Source organism: Leptodactylus fuscus, chromosome 1 (assembly GCF_031893055.1).
Source record: "Leptodactylus fuscus isolate aLepFus1 chromosome 1, aLepFus1.hap2, whole genome shotgun sequence".
Classification (NCBI taxonomy): domain Eukaryota; kingdom Metazoa; phylum Chordata; class Amphibia; order Anura; family Leptodactylidae; genus Leptodactylus; species Leptodactylus fuscus.
The window spans coordinates 303,606,885-303,632,076 of NC_134265.1; the positions used below are offsets into that span (position 1 = coordinate 303,606,885).

The window sequence follows — 25,192 nt, forward strand, 5'->3', positions numbered from 1 at the left end:
ACTGTTATATTTATTGTCTCCAAAAGGACATTATTTTATGAATAATTCTAGCATTTCTAAACTTAGTGTTATATTTTATTGTTTGTCAAGATTTCATGAGGTATTTTTCCTACAGTTTAAATCTGTAAGCCAGGGATACTAAACCCAAAGACTAAAAATAAAACAAAAATATGCATGATATAGTCAGTCTACGGGCAACGTCAACGCATCACGTTTTTTCCCACAGCACTTTACATAGAAAGTCCACAGAGGTTTCCTCTGCTCCCATTATACCTATAGTGAATAGTGTTTCTGTAGGTATAACTGGCATGCTCCGATTTCCAAAACTGCGATGGTTTTGGAAATCACAGTATTTCTGCGTGCTTTTCTGCAGTGTATGGATGGGATTTGCTAGAATCAAGTGCATCGGGCCAAGAGTCTCAGCTGTTTGCGGCGGTGCTGGTAGTACAAATGTAGCCACTCTCACAGCTTTGGCTATGCGGTGACCCTTATAGCGCAGTGATCTAAATATACGGTACATTAGCCTTGTGGCTTCTGTTAGTTTAATTCAAGAGATTATACAGGCTACATCAGGTCACTTTGCTCCAGAACCTAGAATGTATTGAGTATAGTCTGACCTCTGTATTTGACCATTCAGTATTCGCACATGTAAAAACTTGTAATACTAGTTGATGACATAGGAGGATTATGTGCTAATAACCCTATGCCATCAAATTAGGCACATTTAGGGGGGGGGGATTCCCCCCGCCCCCTAATCCAAAGCAGATTCCTCCCGAATTCACCTCCATTTCTCCTGAATTTGCCTCCCAAAGACTAACTGAGGGGTGTGAAGCCTCAGTCAGTCTTTGGATACCAACTGCGCTATGACTAAGGGACATGAGTAGTCCTGAAACTCGTCAGTGATAGCAGTTTTTCAGCACTATTTTTTCATTTTTCTGTCATTGTGTTTATTCCTACTTTGCACTATGTATGTTTTTTGATAATTTTTTAATTAATGGATTAAAAGTTGAATTTTAAAGACAACACAAATGTTGCAGACCTTTCTCTTCATACTATGGAATTTTGCTCCATTCATCCGGGCCTAATCAGCAGCGGGATGCCACAACGGAATTCTGATGCACTGTATCGGCATCCCACTGTGGTTAGCTGTGCGGAAAATCCGGTGGCAGAGAATGAAGAGGAATTTTCCACCGTGTGAACTGACCCTTAGTGTTGGATGAGCTAATAATGGATATATGAGATAACCATCACCAACCAGTGCAGGACTACATAAACTGTAATCTGCATAAAGCACCATCCTACTCATACCTTCCAACCGTCCCGGATTCCGTGGGACATTCACGGATTCGGTGTCCTGTCCCGCGGTCCCGGTCGGTGGGAGGTATGTCCCGATTTCAACTCATCGGCATCCAGAGGACGTTGATGAGTTGAATACATAGGTGATTACAGCAGGAGCTGTCACAGCTCAGCTCCTGCTTTAACGCTGCTCCAGCTCCTCTATGTGTAGGTGCGATGTGATGTCATCTATGTGAGTGAGACTACAGAGAGAGCTGTGGGGGGGCATTGGAAGGTTGAGTATAAGTGTTTTCTTTGTGTTAAACATTGAGGGGAACATAATGTAGGGGGCAGATGAAGGGGGGAAAACGGCATGACACTGGGACAGATGAAGGGGGGAGAACGGCATGATACTGGGGCATATGAAGGGGGGAGAACGGCATGACACTGGGGCAGATGAAGGGGAGGAGAACGGCATGACACTGGGGCAGATGAAGGGGGGAGAACGGCATGACACTGTGGCAGATGAAGGGGGGGAGAATGGCATGACACTGGGACAGATGAAGGGGGGAGAACGGCATGACACTGGGGCAGATGAAGGGGGGAGAACGGCATGACACTGAGGAAGATGAAGGGGGGGGGAATGGCATAACACTGGGGCAGATGAAGGGGGGTGGAGAATGGCCTGAAACTGTGGGCAGAGATGGGGGGACATAAAACTGTTTGGCAGATGAAGGGAGGACATGAAACTGGGTTCAGAGATGGGGGGACATGAAACTGTAGGCAGAGATGGGGGAAAAGGAAACTGGGCAGAAATGGAGGGGCATGAAACTGGGGGCAGAGATGGAGGGGGGACATTAAACTGGAAACAGAGATGGAGGTGGGACATGAAACTGGGGGCAGAGATGGGGGGACATGAAACTGGGGACGGAGATGGAGGGGGCCATGAAACTGGGGACAGATGAAGGGGTTATAAGAAACTGGGGGAGATATGCAGGGGGGACATATAATTTACGGGTGACTGTATGAGGATTATACTGTGTGGGGGCACATGAAAAATGAATGAGAATGGGCGGGGTCAACATTAAAGTGGACAGATCTAAATTTACCGCGGCGCACGCACCGCACGTTTTGTCCCTCTTTCTGCTCTTCAAAAGTTGGGAGGTATGTCCTACTGCATACCTCATATACAGCCTTCAGTGTGACAAATGCATGATGTTTTTAGGCTATAAGTTTTTAACTTATAGTTAATAAAAGTTCTATTTTATTGCATTTTTGGTTTTGTTTGTTCTCCTACTCACTGTATAGACAATAAGTATACGGCCATAGTCTGCTCTCTAACCTCCTGGTTCACATGTACTAGCATTCGGAGAGAGGGAAGGGGAAAATGTGGCTGCTGCCCTAGGAAAGAATATATTGCAATTGTAATTTATTTTCCATCCTTTGTAATTATGATCTAATGGATTCTGGATTTAGTGGTCCTGTTAAAAGCATTGAAAGGGAAAATGAAAAACATGGCTTCTTTCTTAAAGAGACAGCTCTTCATTTTTCCATGGGTTGGGGCTGATATTAGATCTAAAAACTAAAATCCCAGCGGGAATGGATCACCATATGACAGACACAAACAGATCCCAAGAGACCCCATTGACTATGATGGGCATAAGTTATAGTGTCCATCTATACACAAAAGACTGTTTGCCTGTAATTTTGGGAGTATTCTGTTACGGGGGCTCCGAATGTAATTTGTGATGCAACTTTAGTTGTTTAGAAGAAATCTTCTAGGATTAATTGATATCTGCATGTAAGCAAAATTGTGTAAAATGTAATTTTGTCATTGCAGGTTGCGGTACAGGAAAATATCTCAGTGTGAACTGTAACACGTACAATCTTGGCTGCGATTACTGTGAACCTCTAGTGGAAATTGGTAGAAATAACAATCTTGAAGTTATGGTTTGTGACAACCTGAATCTCCCTTTTAGGGACAAGTGTTTTGACACTGTCATCTCTATCGGAGGTAAGTCTGATGCATTGGAGGGCAAATACTGTAAATCACTGCACAATGTAAGCTGTACACATAATCTGCAATTTTTATCCATATTACTATGCTTTATAGATTTCCATTTACTCAGCTGTGAAATAAAATGATTACTTTTTTAAATTATATTATACACTATGTGATAAAAAGTATCCAGACACCTGGCTGAAAATGACTTACAAGTTCGTGGCGGTAATGGAGGGGGCTTGCACCCCTAGTTGTTTTGCGTGGCACTATCACAGCACAGGCCTACATTGATGTTTTAAACACCTTTTTGCTTCCCACTGTTGAAGAGCAATTTGGGGATGGCGATTGCATCTTTCAACACGATCGAGCACCTGTTCATACTGCACGGCCTGTGGTGGAGGGGTTACACGACAATAACATCTCTGTAATGGACTGGCCTGCACAGAGTCCTGACTTGAATCCTATAGAACACCTTTGAGATGTTTTGGAACGCCGACTTCGTGCCAGGCCTCACTGACCTAAATACATACCTCTCCTCAGTGCAGCACTCCATGAAGAATGGGCAGCCATTCCCCAAGAAACCTTCCAACACCTGATAGAACGTATGCCTGCGAGAGTGGAAGCTGTCATCAAGGCTAAGGGTGGGCCAACACCATATTGAATTCCAGCATTACCGATGGAGGGCGCCACCAACTTGTAAGTCATTTTCAGTCAGGTGTCTGGATACTTTTGATCACATAGTGTATAATTATTAATATTATATCATTAATTGTATTCATAATTAGGTAAATATATCACTAGTTTTTTCCTGAATTGGAGGATCTTTTCTGCTTCTGACTGACCATAGCTGTCAGCCATTACGAAGCAGTTGGTGTCGGACTGGGGAAAAATAGAGTTGATTTGGTGGTTTGGCTTGCCCACTTCACAGCCCTGCTACCTTCTACTGGTTGTACTGATAATGTCATCTTCTGTGATGATATAGGCTGTAGAGATTATTTACATCGTATAAAAATTCCCTCAGGCTGAGGTCATCACCTGTAGGAATCACTGCAGGTCTCTTGTCGCTCTCAACCTTTGTATTTCCAGGGTTGAAATACTGCAGGTTGCATCCACTTTAACATACACACAGTAGTCAGAACTGCAAAAAAATATGAGCTACAGTGTGGACCAAAGGTATGGACACAGCTGACTCAATGGAAAGCAGTGCTTATTCTGGTGTCTCCATGCCTTTGCATCACCCTATATAAGCACAGGTGCACTTTTCCATGGCTGCAATAGAAATGTGAACACAAAAATTTGCGACATCACTAGCACCAAAAGCATTGCTGCAAATAACTTTTGTATATAACAATACGTGATCTAATTGTATCTGCAAGCAACAAGGTGACCTTTTAAGATGGGACCTTGCACCATAATGACTGACCTCCTTTTGGGCCTTGGCCTCCAATGAATTTGGGACAAGCAAATTCCAGCCATATTATCCTTGGAATATACTAGAAATAGTCTCCTATTTCTGGGCCTGGGCTTCTAAAAAAAGCGTCCTTCAACCATGCTATTCATTAATTATCAGCCTTGGGCAGATGGACGGCATGCACAACCAAAATGAAGTCACCCACACCTGCAGATGGGCTTATACAATATAACATATGGGCTTACATGATTTGATCAAGATGTTAACCAAGGACCTCATTTTCATGTATTTAGATATACAGGGTACTGTTGCTGTTTCTGTTGCAAGTTTTAGTTGCAGCATGAGGATGATATCTTATCCAAATCTTATCCACTATGCTTCTACTGTAGATCACAGCAAGCAAATCTGTAACATCTAACCGGCTGCAATCCATCCCTGCGTGTTCCCAGCGTAACTCTGTTACATCATTGTGCGTGATATGTGATAGTATTAATCCAAATACAGGAGCTCGCTTGTGATTGTAACCTTTTACACTCCTATTACTAGACAGAGATCATAACTGCTGGAAAACTTTTATTTCCTTGGTTATTATATTATGGAACGTTACAATGTCATCAGAGACAAAATGACAAGCAGCCTTTTGTAGTTGTGACTCAGATGTACCTGCTTATTATTAGGTCTGTTTATTCTCCATTTAGGTTTCTATAAATAGTGATCATTAAAACGCAGATGTCTCACATCCTCATTCTCAATGAATGCCTCTTCTTATACTGAGTCATCAATAGTATTTGCTGCAAAGACACTTAGGCGTGTTTAACCGCTCTTGTAGTGGTCCGACTCTCCGTCCTTTGTGTACCGTGACGGACCAGATGAGAGAGAGACTGGCGCCAGTGTGAACCTAGCGTTATAGATATTACATTTCAGTAAATAAACATGCAGGATAAAAAAAAATTATATTAGTCTATGATTTAAGTAGTATCCTTCATTGTTTACTGTCCAGGACCTAGGACGTTTGACAGAAGGGGATCAGTTTCTTGACTCACCGACCTCTTGCAGCAAGACTACTGTGGGAGCCTGGGACCTGTGGGAGAGAGGGGATGGCTTCTCGGCAGTCAGCTTTAAAACTCATTCATTTGAATGGGTTTTTAAAGGTCCCCCTGTGGCCTCTCTGTGGGAAAACCATTTTTTATAGCTGGACACAAAGTTGGACATGCAGGACTTTGTGTCCGGCTGAAAAAAAAAACGGTTTCCCCGCGGAGAGGACGCAGGCAGACACTTGCTGTTACCTTTAAAAACCCATTCAAATGAATGAGTTTTAAAGCTGACTTCCGGGAAGCCATCCCATGTCCAGTTTCTTGGGGCTGAGGACGGAAACCCGGTGGAATGGTACAGGGCAGACACCGAGCGCAAGTGTGAACACCCCCTGAACTGATAGAAAACTAAAAAAGTTATGGCTCTTAAAATGTGACTTAAAGAATTGCTTATGAGATCTTTATAAGATTCTTATTGTAATTTTAGAGCTGGTCATGTCTGTAATGAGCCTCTTGACCCTGAATTGTGTCTTGTTCTCTTTTTTCTAGTGATTCATCATTTTTCCACTAAACAAAGAAGAATTCGTGCAATAAAGGAAATGGCGAGAATTTTGCATCCTGGTGGTCAGATCATGCTCTACGTTTGGGCAATGGAACAAAAAAGCCGTCGTTTTGAAAAGCAAGATGTATTTGTGCCATGGAACAAAGCATTACTACCCCGACGGACCCCAGAAGCGAACCAGTGGGAAAATAAAATGAATCCCAATACTACATCTCCTGACATGAATCAAAAGTTGGTTTGCAAGTCAGACAACATTGACTTGCAGCAGACTTTTGATTCTAAGCAATTACACAACACAAGTCCCTGTAGAGCAAGTGAAACCTGCTGCATGAAGTTTCCCAATGATGAGAGTAGACTCTACAGTGCCATTGGAAGATCTCTCCGCTCATGGTTCTTCTCCAGATCCCTTGATGAGTCCACCTTGAGGAGGCAGATTGATAAGATGAAATCTCTCAGCCCTGTTAGTGGGTGGGTGAATAGAACTGTGTCTGTGCAGCCTTCTCGACACTGTAGTCTTGACCTTGGACACCAAAGGCTTCTACTAAAGGATCACAGTTTTGATGATGATGAGGTTTTTATTAAAAGTGAATCAAACAAAAAGCATCAATGGTTTCTAGCTTTAGATCCCTCAAAAAGTGAAAATGGGAGACATGTGGGTTTGGTTCAGAATGATATAAAACAAAACTTTCATCCTGATGCCAAATACTGCACCTGTATTTGTAGCAGTGAAGGTGATGTGGGTACCCAAAAGAAAGTCTTAAAAAGAACTTCAACGACAGAATCCAGCGACTCGGTCCTGGATGAAACCGTAGCAGCCAGTGACCAAGAAGCAGATTCTTATGACTCAAAGACATTCATGCGATATTATCATGTTTTCCGTGAGGGAGAACTGCGTAGTCTCTTGGAAAACGATGTTCCAGAACTTAGTGTTATAAGTTCTACTTATGACCACGGTAACTGGTGTATTATTGCAGAAAAAAATAATCTTATCCCATAAGTATTTTATTTTTACATGAAGTCATGGCTGATTCGTACTACGTTTTAATGTATTTCCTTTTTTGTACTGCAAAAATAATAATTTTGTTATTTATTTTGTTTGTTACTTGTGCAGACAACAATACTTGAAATTAAGGTTTTATACAGATTAGCCATTAGTTGTTAATGGTGTATTTTTACTATCTTTGTTTCCTATTCTAAAATTATTTCAGTTATTTTTAACAAGAAATGGATAACGAAGCAATACTGATTATGGACAAAGACATTATGCTGCCACTCGTCATCAGTGATTAACCCGTAGATAGTACAGTGCCAAAGTTTTAGGCATAGGTGTAGAAAAAACCTCCACAGTAAGATGCTTTCAAAATAGAAGTGTTACTAGTTTAAGTTTTTCAATTAACAAAATGAAGTGAATGAAAAAAAGACAAATCTCATCACATCAATATTTGGCGTGACCGCCCTTTATCATGAATTCTTCTAGGTACACTTGTACACAGTCATTGAAGGAGCTCAGCAGGGAGGTTGTTCCAAACATCTTGGAGAACTAACCACAGATCTTCTGTGTGAGTGACAGAAACAGCTCTCAATACAGAAACAAGGGAAAGAGTGAAAAAAAATGCAGGATTTCACAGAAAGGAGCCAACATTTGTTTAATAATGCATATTACAAAATGTATTGTTGACCCAAATACTGCCAGAAAATCAAAAGTTGTCCAAAAGTTTATTTACGCTTTAATTATGTTAATTGACAAAAAATAAACCATTAACTTTTCTTATGGTATGGTATGTCAGCTAATTGGTAGTATTAGGAGAATTTTGACATTATTATTTTCATTTCTTTTTTAGCCAATTATCTAAAAAGTTCCAGACAAGGGGCCATTGACACGGAGTAAAGTGGTGCTGATTCTGCCACGATAACTCGCGGCAGAATCAGCGCTGATAAAAGGCTTCCATTGACTTCAATGGGTTCCGCGCAGAAAAGAGAACCCATTGAAATCAATTGAGAGTCTTTTTATCAGCGCTGATTCTGCCACAAGTTATCGTGGCAGAATCAGCGCCACTTTACTCCGTGTGAATGCCCCCAAATACTACACACTTTATAGAGCAAATAAGTATATAGTTCAGAGCACCTGCAAATATAGAGATTGTTCTCATCTGCTAGCAGTGAGCAGTGTAAGACTTGTAATAGGGCTGCCATACAGGGCCTATACTATGTCACCATACATCTCCTATTTTTTACAGGAGCATAAAGAGATATTTTTCTAAAAAAGTGAACCTCAAATATAGAATGGTCTGTATGTTCTAATGTACTCTCACCTATAAGAAAATATCTTCAGACTTATAGGGGGACATTTATTAATAATACTGATGCATCGTGGGAGTTCCCAGGGGCCAGAAATGAAATCTGTGCCTGTCAAAAATTGGTGTAGATTTTAGCTATAACTGGTGCAAATTATATTAAATTTTAGATTCGCCTCCACCCACTTTTATCAAAAGTGGCAAAGAAGTGGAAAAATTCACAAGGTGGCACATTTTGTGGCGAAAATGACCTTAGCCCAGAAATCTAGCGTGACAGTTTCGCTAAATTCTCACCATAGTATCTAACAGAGGTGAATTGGTTAACTGACCAGTATATGTTTATCATCTTTACATAAGCAATTCTAAATATTTTAGACTACTACATGCTCACCAGGTCTAAAATCTGATCCTGCAGCTGTAAGTAAAATCAGGTAATCAAATAGTAAGGGACCAAACACAGGTCACTTTAATAAGATGTCTTAATTGAGAATAAAATGAAAACATAAGACTTAATAGGTTGTCCACTCTTGTTAGAAGAGTCCCCTGCTCATAAGTTGATCACATGGCTTTCCACTGCTAAGACCTCTATTGATCATCTAAACATACAAATGTCACCCATTAAACTACATCAAAATCCAAAAATAAATAACACATTGCAAGTTAATACAAAAATTTGTATCTGAGCTTATACGACTCTTACAATTCATCAAATAAAGGGGAAAGTCAGGGCAACCATCTTTTCAAAAAGTCACATAAGCTCAAGTACTAACTCCACAATACAAAAAGGTTGGAAAGTGAAATGTAGCCAGACACCATGCAAATAAAACACAAAGTCCTAGGTCCATAGGCACAAAAAAAAAAATGTTACCAACCCATGCCAAAAGAAAGAACTGTGTCCACTGTGATCTCCAAACTCAGACCCCAACATGTGTTTTGCTCCCCCGGCTTTCCTCTGGTGATTCTTTTTAATAGTGTAGTCCGATTTTAACATTAATAAAGATGTGTTATATATTTTTGTGATTTTGTTGTACTTTATTGGGTGAGGTTTATTTGGAGGGTTATTTTAGGACTGTTATTTTCCCATAGTTATTGGGATTTTTCTGGTTTACTCAATCAGTTATAATCTGTTGAAGAATTCCGCAGCATTTCTGCAGGGAAACAGAGATAAAACACAATGTAGTTTTAAAGACCTGTCGTGCCCTCATGACTTTTTGTGTATTATATATCCATTGCCTGTCATCTCTGTGCTCAATCCCCTGCTGATATTATTTTTTGTCTAGCTTGCCCAGTTCCAAAGATATTGTCACCATTACTTTTAGCTACCAATACCGCTACCAAATGTAATGTGAATTGGGCGATGATACTTTTGAAACTGAAGAGGGATTGTGCATGGTCGCACTATCCTGTAGGTATATATATCTCAAAGTCATGATGTGGCATGGCAGGACATGATAGGTTCTCTTTCAATAAATGGGATATACATGGAATGCACCTATCTGTGGATCCTTCAGAATAAGAGATATACTTTGTAGCTATTCTCCACCCCACCTAATAAACAAAGGTCCTGATAGTTTCTAAAAAAAAAAAGTGTTTGTATTTTGTTTTAATGTGGACAATGCAATAAAGATGCTGCTGTGTACAGTTTGTTCTTGTTCACATTGATAAAATTGTGATGTCATTAAATTATAACATAGGCTAAATGATTGTGTATGTATTCTGTGGGATGTGTATCTGTCAGTAGATGTATAATGGTCACCTCAAAAAAGGAACTGGATTGTTTCAAATTGTATTGTACAGAGCAATGTGCTGGAAACTGCACAGACAGAACTAATAAATGAAGGTAAATGGTGTGTAGTGCTCATCGTGTGCCATATACATCCTGTTATAGGTTTTCCACTAAGTATAACTCTGTGAGACTAAAACACCCCACATCTCAATCCATAGTAACAGCTCGTTCACATCTGCGCCCGGTCTCTGTTCTGCAGGTTTCCGTTTCCTGCCCGAAACTGGGCAGGAAATGGAAACCTGCAGTTATTTTTTAAGCCCATTCATTTGAATGAGTTTGAAAAGTGTCCGGCCGTGAGCGCCTTCTGGTCTCTGTGGCGAAACCATTTTTTTTTTTTTAACCAGACACAGATTCGGACATGCAGGACTTTGTGTCTGGTTTAAAAAAAACGGTTTCGCCGCGGAGAACATAAAACGCTCACCGGCACTCATGGCCGGTTCCGATCTGACAAGTTTCCGTCTGGAGAGCCGAAGGTTCCCTACTAGAGATGAGCGAACAGTGTTCTATCGAACTCATGTTCGATCGGATATTAGGCTGTTCGGCATGTTCGAATCGAATCGAATCGAACACCGCGTGGTAAAGTGCGCCATTACTCGATTCCCCTCCCACCTTCCCTGGCGCCTTTTTTGCTCCAATAACAGCGCAGGGTAGGTGGGACAGGAACTACGACACCGGTGACGTTGAGAAAAGTAGGCAAAACCCATTGGCTGCCGAAAACATGTGACCTCTAATTTAAAAGAACAGCGCCGCCCAGGTTCGCGTCATTCTGAGCTTGCAATTCACCGAGGACGGAGGTTTCCGTCCAGCTAGCTAGGGCTTAGATTCTGGGTAGGCAGGGACAGGCTAGGATAGGAAGGAGAAGACAACCACAACAGCTCTTGTAAGAGCTAAATTCCAGGGAGAAGCTTGTCAGTGTAACGTGGCACTGACGGGCTCAATCGCCGCAACCCAGCTTTCCCAGGATCCTGAATGGAATACACTGTCAGTGTATTCCCGTATACCCGATATATACCCCCGATACCCGTTCCAACGGTGTGCCCCCCCACCTTCACCCCAGAAATACCCTGCAAGTCCCCTAGCAATAGAATTGGGGCTATATACACCCACTATTTTTGCTACTGCCATATAGTGCCATTGTCTCACTGGGAATTCAAAGAATATATTGGGCTTACATATAACTTCAATTCCAGGGAGAAGCTTGTCAGTGTAACGTGGCACTGACGGGCTCAATCGCCGCAACCCAGCTTTCCCAGGATCCTGAATGGAACACACTGACAGTGTATTCCCGTATACCCCATATATACACCCCAAATCACCGTTCCAACGGTGTGCCCCCCCACCTTCACCTCAGAAATACCCTGCAAGTCCCCTAGCAATAGAATTGGGGCTATATACACCCACAATTTTTGCTACTGGTATATAGTGCCATTGTCTGACTGGGAATTCAAAGAATATATTGGGGTTACGTGCACCCACAATTTTTACTACTGGTATACAGTGCCAGTTTCTGACTGGGAATTCAAAGAATATATTGGGGTTACAAATACCCTCATTTCTTGCTACTGCCATATAGTGCCAGTTTCTGACTGGTAATTCAAAGAATATATTGGGGTTACGTGCATCCACAATTTTTACTATTGGTATACAGTGCCATTGTCTGACTGGGAATTCAAAGAATATATTGGGGTTATAAATACCCTCATTTCTTGCTACTGGTATCTAGTGCCATTGTCTGACTGGGAATTCAAAGAATATATTGGGGTTACGTGCACCCACAATTTTTACTACTGGTATACAGTGCCAGTTTCTGACTGGGAATTCAAAGAATATATTGGGGTTACAAATACCCTCATTTCTTGCTACTGCCATATAGTGCCAGTTTCTGACTGGTAATTCAAAGAATATATTGGGGTTACGTGCACCCACAATTTTTACTACTGGTATACAGTGCCAGTTTCTGACTGGGAATTCAAAGAATATATTGGGGTTACAAATACCCTCATTTCTTGCTACTGCCATATAGTGCCAGTTTCTGACTGGTAATTCAAAGAATATATTGGGGTTACGTGCACCCACAATTTTTACTACTGGTATACAGTGCCATTGTCTGACTGGGAATTCAAAGAATATATTGGGGTTATAAATACCCTCATTTCTTGCTACTGGTATATAGTGCCATTGTCTGACTGGGAATTCAAAGAATATATTGGGGTTACGTGCACCCACAATTTTTACTACTGGTATACAGTGCCATTGTCTGACTGGGAATTCAAAGAATATATTGGGGTTACGTGCACCCACAATTTTTACTACTGGTATATAGTGCCATTGTCTGACTGGGAATTCAAAGAATATATTGGGGTTACGTGCACCCACAATTTTTGCTACTGGTATATAGTGCCAATTTCTAACTGGGAATTCAAAATGCGCAAGGCTCCCGGAAAGGGACGTGGACGAGGCCGTGGGCGAGGTCGGGGGAATGGTTCTGGGGAGCAAGGTAGCAGTGAAGCCACAGGGCGTCCCGTGCCTACTCCTGTGGGGCAGCAAGCATTGCGCCACTCCACAGTGCCAGGGTTGCTTGCCACATTAACTAAACTGCAGGGTACAAACCTTAGTAGGCCCGAGAACCAGGAACAGGTCTTGCAATGGCTGTCAGAGAACGCTTACAGCACATTGTCCAGCAGCCAGTCAGACTCTGCCTCCTCTCCTCCTATTACCCAACAGTCTTGTCCTCCTTCCTCCCAAAATTCCCAAGCTTCACAGAACAATAACCCCAACTGTCCCTGCTCCCCAGAGCTGTTCTCCGCTCCTTTCATTGTCCCTCAACCTGCCTCTCCACGTCACGATTCCACGAACCTAACAGAGGAGCATCTGTGTCCAGATGCTCAAACACTAGAGTCTCCTCCATCTCCGTTCGATTTGGTGGTGGATGACCAGCAACCCACCCTCATCGACGATGATGTGACGCAGTTGCCGTCAGGGCATCCAGTTGACCGGCGCATTGTGCGGGAGGAGGAGATGAGACAGGAGTTGGAAGAGGAAGTGGTGGATGATGAGGACACTGACCCGACCTGGACAGGGGGGATGTCAAGCGGGGAAAGTAGTGTGGATGTTGAGGCAAGTGCAGCACCAAAAAGGGTAGCTAGAGGCAGAGGCAGAGGTCAGCAGCTTAGGCGAAGCCAGGCCACACCCGGAATCTCCCAAGATGTTCCAGTTCGTACCCAGCCCCGAAAAACTCCCACCTCGAGGGCACGTTTCTCGAAGGTGTGGAGTTTTTTCAAGGAATGCGCCGAGGACAGATATAGTGTTGTCTGCACAATTTGCCTCTCGAAATTGATTAGGGGCTCTGAGAAGAGCAACCTGTCCACCACTTCAATGCGCCGTCATTTGGAATCCAAGCACTGGAATCAGTGGCAGGCAGCAACGGCAGGACAAAGGCCGCCTGCCGTTCACGCCACTGCCACTGCCTCTGCCACTGCCTCTGCCACTGCCACTGCTGACTGTGCTGGCGATGCACTCCAGAGGACGAGCCAGGACACCACTTCATCTGCCTCCGCCACTTTGTTGACTTCTCCCTCATCCTCCCCTGTTCCTGTCTTATCTCCTTCTCCTGCACCATCAAAGGCACCATCAGGCGCTTCTTTACAACAACCCACCATCTCTCAGACATTGGAGCGGCGGCAGAAATACACTGCTAACCACCCACACGCGCAAGCCTTGAACGCCAACATCGCTAAACTGCTGGCCCAGGAGATGTTGGCGTTCCGGCTTGTTGAAACTCCCGCCTTCCTGGACCTGATGGCAACTGCGGCACCTCGCTATGCCGTCCCTAGCCGTCACTACTTCTCCCGGTGTGCCGTCCCCGCCTTGCACCAGCACGTGTCACTCAACATTAGGCGGGCCCTTAGTTCCGCGCTTTGCACAAAGGTCCACTTGACCACCGACGCGTGGACAAGTGCATGCGGACAGGGACGCTACATTTCACTGACGGCACACTGGGTGAATGTAGTTGAGGCTGGGACTGCTTCCCAAACTGGCCCGGTGTACCTCGTCTCCCCGCCTAACATTCCTGGCAGGGACACGAGAAGAACACCCCCCTCCTCCTCCTCCTCTACCGCCTCCTCCTCCGCCACCGCCTCCTCCTCCGCCACCGCCTCCTCCTCCGCTGTTAGATTGACCCCAGCTACGAGTTGGAAACGTTGCAGCACTGGCGTTGGTAGACGTCAGCAGGCTGTGCTGAAGCTGATCAGCTTGGGGGACAGACAGCACACTGCCTCCGAGGTGAGGGATGCCCTCCTCGATGAGACGGCAATATGGTTTGAGCCGCTGCACCTGGGCCCAGGCATGGTCGTTTGTGATAACGGCCGGAACCTGGTAGCAGCTCTGGAGCTTGCCGGACTCCAACATGTTCCATGCCTGGCCCACGTCTTCAACCTAGTGGTGCAACGTTTCCTAAAGAGCTACCCCAATGTTCCAGAGCTACTGGTGAAAGTGCGGCGCATGTGCGCCCACTTTCGCAAGTCGACAGTAGCCGCTGCTAGCTTAAAATCTCTCCAGCAACGCCTGCATGTGCCACAACAGCGGCTTTTGTGCGACGTCCCCACACGCTGGAACTCAACGTTTCAGATGTTGAATAGAGTGGTTGAGCAGCAGAGACCTTTGATGGAATACCAGCTACAAAACCCTAGGGTGCCACAAAGTCAGCTGCCTCAGTTTCTCATCCATGAGTGGCCATGGATGAGAGACCTTTGTGACATCCTACGGGTGTTTGAGGAGTCCACAAGGAGGGTGAGCTCTGAGGATGCGATGGTGAGCCTTACAATCCCGCTCTTGTGTGTTCTGAGAGAATCCCTGATTGACATCAGGGATAACTCAGATCACACAGAGGAGTTAGGGATAGCATCCGATCCGTCACAGCTGGAGAGTAGGTCCACACATCTGTCCGCTTCACTGCGTTTAATGGAGGAGGAGGAGGAGGAGGAGGAGGAGGAAGAAGAGTTGTCCGATGATGTGATGGTGATACAGGAGGCTTCCGGGCAACTTCGAATCGTCCCATTGTTGCAGCGCGGATGGGTAGACATGGAGGATGAGGAGGAAATGGAGATTGAACTTTCCGGTGGGGCCAGAGGAGTCATGCCAACTAACACTGTGGCAGACATGGCTGAGTTCATGTTGGGGTGCTTTACAACCGACAAGCGTATTGTCAAAATCATGGAGGACAACCAGTACTGGATCTTTGCTATCCTTGACCCCCGGTATAAAAACAACATCTCGTCTTTTATTCCGGTAGAGGGGAGGGCCAATCGCATCAATGCTTGCCACAGGCAATTGGTGCAGAATATGATGGAGATGTTTCCAGCATGTGACGTTGGCGGCAGGGAGGGCAGTTCCTCCAGTAGGCAACCAAGTTCTCACCGGTCCACACAAACGAGGGGCACACTGTCTAAGGTCTGGGACACCTTGATGGCACCCCCTCGCCAAAGTGCCGCCACGGAGGGTCCTAGTGTCACCAGGCGTGAGAAGTATAGGCGCATGTTGCGGGAATACCTTTCCGACCACAGCCCTGTCCTCTCCGACCCCTCTGCGCCCTACACGTATTGGGTGTCGAAGTTGGACCTGTGGCTTGAACTTGCCCTGTATGCCTTGGAGGTGCTGTCCTGTCCTGCCGCCAGCGTCCTATCTGAGAGGGTGTTCAGTGCAGCCGGTGGCATCATCACTGACAAGCGCACCCGTCTGTCAGCTGAGAGTGCCGACCGGCTCACTTTGATAAAAATGAACCACCACTGGATAGAGCCTTCATTTTTGGGCCCACCTGTGTAAAGCACCCCAACATGAAACTCCATGTCTGTACTCAACCTCTCCAATTCCTCCGCATCCTCATACTCATCCACCATAAGCGTTGCACAATTCTGCTAATACTAGGCTCCCTCCACCCTGATTTCCCCCAACTCTGCTGGTTAGAGGCTCCCTCCACCCTGCTTTCCCACAACTCTGCTGGTTAGAGGCTCCCTCCACCCTGATTTCCACCAACTCTGCTGGTTAGAGGCTCCCTCCACCATGAATTGGTCCAAACTGGGCTGTTTAGCGGCTCCCTCCACCATGAATTGGTCCAAACTGGGGTTTTTAGAGGCTCCCTCCACCATGAATTGGTCCAAACTGGGCTGTTTAGAGGCTCCCTCCACCATGAATTGGTCCAAACTGGGCTGGTTAGAGGCTCCCTCCACCATGAATTTGCCCAAACTGGCCTGTTTAGAGGCTCCCTCCACCACGAATTTGCCCAAACTGGCCTGTTTAGAGGCTCCCTCCACCATGAATTGGTCCAAACTGGGGTTTTTAGAGGCTCTCTCCACCATGAATTGGTCCAAACTGGGCTGTTTAGAGGCTCCCTCCATCATGAATTGGTCCAAACTGGGGTTTTTAGAGGCTCCCTCCACCATGAATTGGTCCAAACTGGGGTTTTTAGAGGCTCCCTCCACCATGAATTGGTCCAAACTGGGGGTTTTAGAGGCTCCCTCCACCATGAATTGGTCCAAACTGGGGGTTTTTAGAGGCTCCCTCCACCATGAATTTGCCCAAACTGGGCTGTTTAGAGGCTCCCTCCACCATGAATTGGTCCAAACTGGGGTTTTTAGAGGCTCCCTCCACCATGAATTGGTCCAAACTGGGGGTTTTTAGAGGCTCCCTCCACCATGAATTTGCCCAAACTGGGCTGTTTAGAGGCTCCCTCCACCATGAATTGGTCCAAACTGGGGTTTTTAGAGGCTCCCTCCACCATGAATTGGTCCAAACTGGGGTTTTTAGAGGCTCCCTCCACCATGAATTGGTCCAAACTGGGGTTTTTAGAGGCTCCCTCCACCATGAATTTGCCCAAACTGAGCTGTTTAGAGGCTCCCTCCACCATGAATTGGTCCAAACTGGGGTTTTTAGAGGCTCCCTCCACCATGAATTGGTCCAAACTGGGGGTTTTTAGAGGCTCCCTCCACCATGAATTTGCCCAAACTGGGCTGTTTAGAGGCTCCCTCCACCATGAATTGGTCCAAACTGGGGTTTTTAGAGGCTCCCTCCACCATGAATTGGTCCAAACTGGGCTGGTTAGAGGCTCCCTCCACCATGAATTTGCCCAAACTGGCCTGTTTAGAGGCTCCCTCCACCATGAATTTGCCCAAACTGGGCTGTTTAGAGGCTCCCTCCACCATGAATTGGTCCAAACTGGGGTTTTTAGAGGCTCCCTCCACCATGAATTGGTCCAAACTGGGGTTTTTAGAGGCTCCCTCCACCATGAATTTGCCCAAACTGGGCTGTTTAGAGGCTCCCTCCACCATGAATTTGCCCAAACTGGGCTGTTTAGAGGCTCCCTCCACCATGAATTGGTCCAAACTGGGGTTTTTAGAGGCTCCCTCCACCATGAATTGGTCCAAACTGGGGGTTTTTAGAGGCTCCCTCCACCATGAATTTGCCCAAACTGGGCTGTTTAGAGGCTCCCTCCACCATGAATTTGCCCAAACTGGGCTGTTTAGAGGCTCCCTCCACCAAGAATTGGTCCAAACTGGGGTTTTTAGAGGCTCCCTCCACCATGAATTGGTCCAAACTGGGGTTTTTAGAGGCTCCCTCCACCATGAATTGGTCCAAACTGGGGTTTTTAGAGGCTCCCTCCACCATGAATTTGCCCAAACTGAGCTGTTTAGAGGCTCCCTCCACCATGAATTGGTCCAAACTGGGGTTTTTAGAGGCTCCCTCCACCATGAATTGGTCCAAACTGGGGGTTTTTAGAGGCTCCCTCCACCATGAATTTGCCCAAACTGGGCTGTTTAGAGGCTCCCTCCACCATGAATTGGTCCAAACTGGGGTTTTTAGAGGCTCCCTCCACCATGAATTGGTCCAAACTGGGCTGGTTAGAGGCTCCCTCCACCATGAATTTGCCCAAACTGGCCTGTTTAGAGGCTCCCTCCACCATGAATTTGCCCAAACTGGCCTGTTTAGAGGCTCCCTCCACCATGAATTGGTCCAAACTGGGGTTTTTAGAGGCTCTCTCCACCATGAATTGGTCCAAACTGGGCTGTTTAGAGGCTCCCTCCATCATGAATTGGTCCAAACTGGGGTTTTTAGAGGCTCCCTCCACCATGAATTGGTCCAAACTGGGGTTTTTAGAGGCTCCCTCCACCATGAATTGGTCCAAACTGGGGTTTTTAGAGGCTCCCTCCACCATGAATTTGCCCAAACTGGGCTGTTTAGAGGCTCCCTCCACCATGAATTGGTCCAAACTGGGGTTTTTAGAGGCTCCCTCCACCATGAATTGGTCCAAACTGGGGGTTTTTAGAGGCTCCCTCCACCATGAATTTGCCCAAACTGGCCTGTTTAGAGGCTCCCTCCACCATGAATTGGTCCAAACTGGGGTTTTTAGAGGCTCCCTCCACCATGAATTAGTCCAAACTGGGGGTTTTTAGAGGCTCCCTCCACCATGAATTTGCCCAAACTGGGCTGTTTAGAGGCTCCCTCCACCATGAATTGGTCCAAACTGGGGTTTTTAGAGGCTCCCTCCACCATGAATTGGTCCAAACTGGGGGTTTTTAGAGGCTCCCTCCACCATGAATTTGCCCAAATTAGGCTGTTTAGAGGCTCCCTCCACCATGAATTTGCCCAAACTGGGCTGTTTAGAGGCTCCCTCCACCATGAATTTGCCCAAACTGGGCTGTTTAGAGGCTCCCTCCACCATGAATTTGCCCAAACTGGGCTGTTTAGAGGCTCCCTCCACCATGAATTGGTCCAAACTGGGGTTTTTAGAGGCTCCCTCCACCATGAATTGGTCCAAACTGGGGTTTTTAGAGGCTCCCTCCACCATGAATTGGTCCAAACTGGGGTTTTTAGAGGCTCCCTCCACCATGAATTTGCCCAAACTGAGCTGTTTAGAGGCTCCCTCCACCATGAATTGGTCCAAACTGGGGTTTTTAGAGGCTCCCTCCACCATGAATTGGTCCAAACTGGGGGTTTTTAGAGGCTCCCTCCACCATGAATTTGCCCAAACTGGGCTGTTTAGAGGCTCCCTCCACCATGAATTGGTCCAAACTGGGGTTTTTAGAGGCTCCCTCCACCATGAATTGGTCCAAACTGGGGTTTTTAGAGGCTCCCTCCACCATGAATTTGCCCAAACTGAGCTGTTTAGAGGCTCCCTCCACCATGAATTGGTCCAAACTGGGGTTTTTAGAGGCTCCCTCCACCATGAATTGGTCCAAACTGGGGGTTTTTAGAGGCTCCCTCCACCATGAATTTGCCCAAACTGGGCTGTTTAGAGGCTCCCTCCACCATGAATTGGTCCAAACTGGGGTTTTTAGAGGCTCCCTCCACCATGAATTGGTCCAAACTGGGCTGGTTAGAGGCTCCCTCCACCATGAATTTGCCCAAACTGGCCTGTTTAGAGGCTCCCTCCACCATGAATTTGCCCAAACTGGCCTGTTTAGAGGCTCCCTCCACCATGAATTGGTCCAAACTGGGGTTTTTAGAGGCTCTCTCCACCATGAATTGGTCCAAACTGGGCTGTTTAGAGGCTCCCTCCATCATGAATTGGTCCAAACTGGGGTTTTTAGAGGCTCCCTCCACCATGAATTGGTCCAAACTGGGGTTTTTAGAGGCTCCCTCCACCATGAATTGGTCCAAACTGGGGTTTTTAGAGGCTCCCTCCACCATGAATTTGCCCAAACTGGGCTGTTTAGAGGCTCCCTCCACCATGAATTGGTCCAAACTGGGGTTTTTAGAGGCTCCCTCCACCATGAATTGGTCCAAACTGGGCTGTTTAGAGGCTCCCTCCACCATGAATTGGTCCAAACTGGGGTTTTTAGAGGCTCCCTCCACCATGAATTGGTCCAAACTGGGGTTTTTAGAGGCTCCCTCCACCATGAATTTGCCCAAACTGGGCTGTTTAGAGGCTCCCTCCACCATGAATTTGCCCAAACTGGGCTGTTTAGAGGCTCCCTCCACCATGAATTGGTCCAAACTGGGGTTTTTAGAGGCTCCCTCCACCATGAATTGGTCCAAACTGGGGGTTTTTAGAGGCTCCCTCCACCATGAATTTGCCCAAATTAGGCTGTTTAGAGGCTCCCTCCACCATGAATTTGCCCAAACTGGGCTGTTTAGAGGCTCCCTCCACCATGAATTTGCCCAAACTGGGCTGTTTAGAGGCTTCCTCCACCATGAATTTGCCCAAACTGGGCTGTTTAGAGGCTCCCTCCACCATGAATTGGTCCAAACTGGGGTTTTTAGAGGCTCCCTCCACCATGAATTGGTCCAAACTGGGGTTTTTAGAGGCTCCCTCCACCATGAATTGGTCCAAACTGGGGTTTTTAGAGGCTCCCTCCACCATGAATTTGCCCAAACTGAGCTGTTTAGAGGCTCCCTCCACCATGAATTGGTCCAAACTGGGGTTTTTAGAGGCTCCCTCCACCATGAATTGGTCCAAACTGGGGGTTTTTAGAGGCTCCCTCCACCATGAATTTGCCCAAACTGGGCTGTTTAGAGGCTCCCTCCACCATGAATTGGTCCAAACTGGGGTTTTTAGAGGCTCCCTCCACCATGAATTGGTCCAAACTGGGCTGGTTAGAGGCTCCCTCCACCATGAATTTGCCCAAACTGGCCTGTTTAGAGGCTCCCTCCACCATGAATTTGCCCAAACTGGCCTGTTTAGAGGCTCCCTCCACCATGAATTGGTCCAAACTGGGGTTTTTAGAGGCTCTCTCCACCATGAATTGGTCCAAACTGGGCTGTTTAGAGGCTCCCTCCATCATGAATTGGTCCAAACTGGGGTTTTTAGAGGCTCCCTCCACCATGAATTGGTCCAAACTGGGGTTTTTAGAGGCTCCCTCCACCATGAATTGGTCCAAACTGGGGTTTTTAGAGGCTCCCTCCACCATGAATTTGCCCAAACTGGGCTGTTTAGAAGCTCCCTCCACCATGAATTGGTCCAAACTGGGGTTTTTAGAGGCTCCCTCCACCATGAATTGGTCCAAACTGGGCTGTTTAGAGGCTCCCTCCACCATGAATTGGTCCAAACTGGGGTTTTTAGAGGCTCCCTCCACCATGAATTGGTCCAAACTGGGGTTTTTAGAGGCTCCCTCCACCATGAATTTGCCCAAACTGGGCTGTTTAGAGGCTCCCTCCACCATGAATTTGCCCAAACTGGGCTGTTTAGAGGCTCCCTCCACCATGAATTGGTCCAAACTGGGGGTTTTTAGAGGCTCCCTCCACCATGAATTTGCCCAAACTAGGCTGTTTAGAGGCTCCCTCCACCATGAATTGGTCCAAACTGGGGTTTTTAGAGGCTCCCTCCACCATGAATTGGTCCAAACTGGGGGTTTTTAGAGGCTCCCTCCACCATGAATTTGCCCAAACTGGCCTGTTTAGAGGCTCCCTCCACCATGAATTGGTCCAAACTGGGGGTTTTAGAGGCTCCCTCCACCATGAATTAGTCCAAACTGGGGGTTTTTAGAGGCTCCCTCCACCATGAATTTGCCCAAACTGGGCTGTTTAGAGGCTCCCTCCACCATGAATTGGTCCAAACTGGGGTTTTTAGAGGCTCCCTCCACCATGAATTGGTCCAAACTGGGGTCTTTAGAGGCTCCCTCCACCATGAATTGGTCCAAACTGGGGTTTTTAGAGGCTCCCTCCACCATGAATTTGCCCAAACTGAGCTGTTTAGAGGCTCCCTCCACCATGAATTGGTCCAAACTGGGGTTTTTAGAGGCTCCCTCCACCATGAATTGGTCCAAACTGGGGGTTTTTAGAGGCTCCCTCCACCATGAATTTGCCCAAACTGGCCTGTTTAGAGGCTCCCTCCACCATGAATTGGTCCAAACTGGGGTTTTTAGAGGCTCCCTCCACCATGAATTGGTCCAAACTGGGGGTTTTTAGAGGCTCCCTCCACCATGAATTTGCCCAAACTGGCCTGTTTAGAGGCTCCCTCCACCATGAATTGGTCCAAACTGGGGTTTTTAGAGGCTCCCTCCACCATGAATTAGTCCAAACTGGGGGTTTTTAGAGGCTCCCTCCACCATGAATTTGCCCAAACTGGGCTGTTTAGAGGCTCCCTCCACCATGAATTGGTCCAAACTGGGGTTTTTAGAGGCTCCCTCCACCATGAATTGGTCCAAACTGGGGTTTTTAGAGGCTCCCTCCACCATGAATTGGTCCAAACTGGGGTTTTTAGAGGCTCCCTCCACCATGAATTTGCCCAAACTGAGCTGTTTAGAGGCTCCCTCCACCATGAATTGGTCCAAACTGGGGTTTTTAGAGGCTCCTTCCACCATGAATTGGTCCAAACTGGGGGTTTTTAGAGGCTCCCTCCACCATGAATTTGCCCAAACTGGGCTGTTTAGAGGCTCCCTCCACCATGAATTGGTCCAAACTGGGGTTTTTAGAGGCTCCCTCCACCATGAATTGGTCCAAACTGGGGTTTTTAGAGGCTCCCTCCACCATGAATTGGTCCAAACTGGGGTTTTTAGAGGCTCCCTCCACCATGAATTTGCCCAAACTGAGCTGTTTAGAGGCTCCCTCCACCATGAATTGGTCCAAACTGGGGTTTTTAGAGGCTCCCTCCACCATGAATTGGTCCAAACTGGGGGTTTTTAGAGGCTCCCTCCACCATGAATTTGCCCAAACTGGCCTGTTTAGAGGCTCCCTCCACCATGAATTGGTCCAAACTGGGGTTTTTAGAGGCTCCCTCCACCATGAATTGGTCCAAACTGGGGGTTTTTAGAGGCTCCCTCCACCATGAATTTGCCCAAACTGGGCTGTTTAGAGGCTCCCTCCACCATGAATTTGCCCAAACTGGGCTGTTTAGAGGCTCCCTCCACCATGAATTTGCCCAAACTGGGCTGTTTAGAGGCTCCCTCCACCATGAATTGGTCCAAACTGGGGTTTTTAGAGGCTCCCTCCACCATGAATTGGTCCAAACTGGGGTTTTTAGAGGCTCCCTCCACCATGAATTGGTCCAAACTGGGGTTTTTAGAGGCTCCCTCCACCATGAATTTGCCCAAACTGAGCTGTTTAGAGGCTCCCTCCACCATGAATTGGTCCAAACTGGGGTTTTTAGAGGCTCCCTCCACCATGAATTGGTCCAAACTGGGGGTTTTTAGAGGCTCCCTCCACCATGAATTTGCCCAAACTGGGCTGTTTAGAGGCTCCCTCCACCATGAATTGGTCCAAACTGGGGTTTTTAGAGGCTCCCTCCACCATGAATTGGTCCAAACTGGGGTTTTTAGAGGCTCCCTCCACCATGAATTTGCCCAAACTGGGCTGTTTAGAGGCTCCCTCCACCATGAATTTGCCCAAACTGGGCTGTTTAGAGGCTCCCTCCACCATGAATTGGTCCAAACTGGGGTTTTTAGAGGCTCCCTCCACCATGAATTGGTCCAAACTGGGGGTTTTTAGAGGCTCCCTCCACCATGAATTTGCCCAAACTAGGCTGTTTAGAGGCTCCCTCCACCATGAATTGGTCCAAACTGGGGTTTTTAGAGGCTCCCTCCACCATGAATTGGTCCAAACTGGGGGTTTTTAGAGGCTCCCTCCACCATGAATTTGCCCAAACTGGGCTGTTTAGAGGCTCCCTCCACCATGAATTGGTCCAAACTGGGGTTTTTAGAGGCTCCCTCCACCATGAATTAGTCCAAACTGGGGGTTTTTAGAGGCTCCCTACACCATGAATTTGCCCAAACTGGGCTGTTTAGAGGCTCCCTCCACCATGAATTGGTCCAAACTGGGGTTTTTAGAGGCTCCCTCCACCATGAATTGGTCCAAACTGGGGTTTTTAGAGGCTCCCTCCACCATGAATTGGTCCAAACTGGGGTTTTTAGAGGCTCCCTCCACCATGAATTTGCCCAAACTGAGCTGTTTAGAGGCTCCCTCCACCATGAATTGGTCCAAACTGGGGTTTTTAGAGGCTCCCTCCACCATGAATTGGTCCAAACTGGGGGTTTTTAGAGGCTCCCTCCACCATGAATTTGCCCAAACTGGCCTGTTTAGAGGCTCCCTCCACCATGAATTGGTCCAAACTGGGGTTTTTAGAGGCTCCCTCCACCATGAATTGGTCCAAACTGGGGGTTTTTAGAGGCTCCCTCCACCATGAATTTGCCCAAACTGGGCTGTTTAGAGGCTCCCTCCACCATGAATTGGTCCAAACTGGGGTTTTTAGAGGCTCCCTCCACCATGAATTAGTCCAAACTGGGGGTTTTTAGAGGCTCCCTCCACCATGAATTTGCCCAAACTGGGCTGTTTAGAGGCTCCCTCCACCATGAATTGGTCCAAACTGGGGTTTTTAGAGGCTCCCTCCACCATGAATTGGTCCAAACTGGGGTTTTTAGAGGCTCCCTCCACCATGAATTGGTCCAAACTGGGGTTTTTAGAGGCTCCCTCCACCATGAATTTGCCCAAACTGAGCTGTTTAGAGGCTCCCTCCACCATGAATTGGTCCAAACTGGGGTTTTTAGAGGCTCCTTCCACCATGAATTGGTCCAAACTGGGGGTTTTTAGAGGCTCCCTCCACCATGAATTTGCCCAAACTGGGCTGTTTAGAGGCTCCCTCCACCATGAATTGGTCCAAACTGGGGTTTTTAGAGGCTCCCTCCACCATGAATTGGTCCAAACTGGGGTTTTTAGAGGCTCCCTCCTCCATGAATTGGTCCAAACTGGGGTTTTTAGAGGCTCCCTCCACCATGAATTTGCCCAAACTGAGCTGTTTAGAGGTTCCCTCCACCATGAATTGGTCCAAACTGGGGTTTTTAGAGCCTCCCTCCACCATGAATTGGTCCAAACTGGGGGTTTTTAGAGGCTCCCTCCACCATGAATTT

At 46.7% G+C, this 25,192-nt stretch overlaps 1 protein-coding gene across 1 annotated transcript in view; it reads left to right on the forward strand.

Moving 5' to 3' along the window:
- Positions 1-7,416, forward strand: part of TRMT9B (tRNA methyltransferase 9B (putative)) — a 29,779-nt gene extending 22,363 nt beyond the window's left edge. The window contains exons 3-4 of the mRNA XM_075265942.1: positions 3,116-3,289; positions 6,269-7,416. Coding sequence (XP_075122043.1) covers positions 3,116-3,289; positions 6,269-7,278 — 1,184 coding nt within the window. The 3' untranslated portion in view covers positions 7,279-7,416. The remainder of the gene's footprint in view (positions 1-3,115; positions 3,290-6,268) is intronic.
- The last annotated feature ends 17,776 nt before the right edge of the window (positions 7,417-25,192 follow it).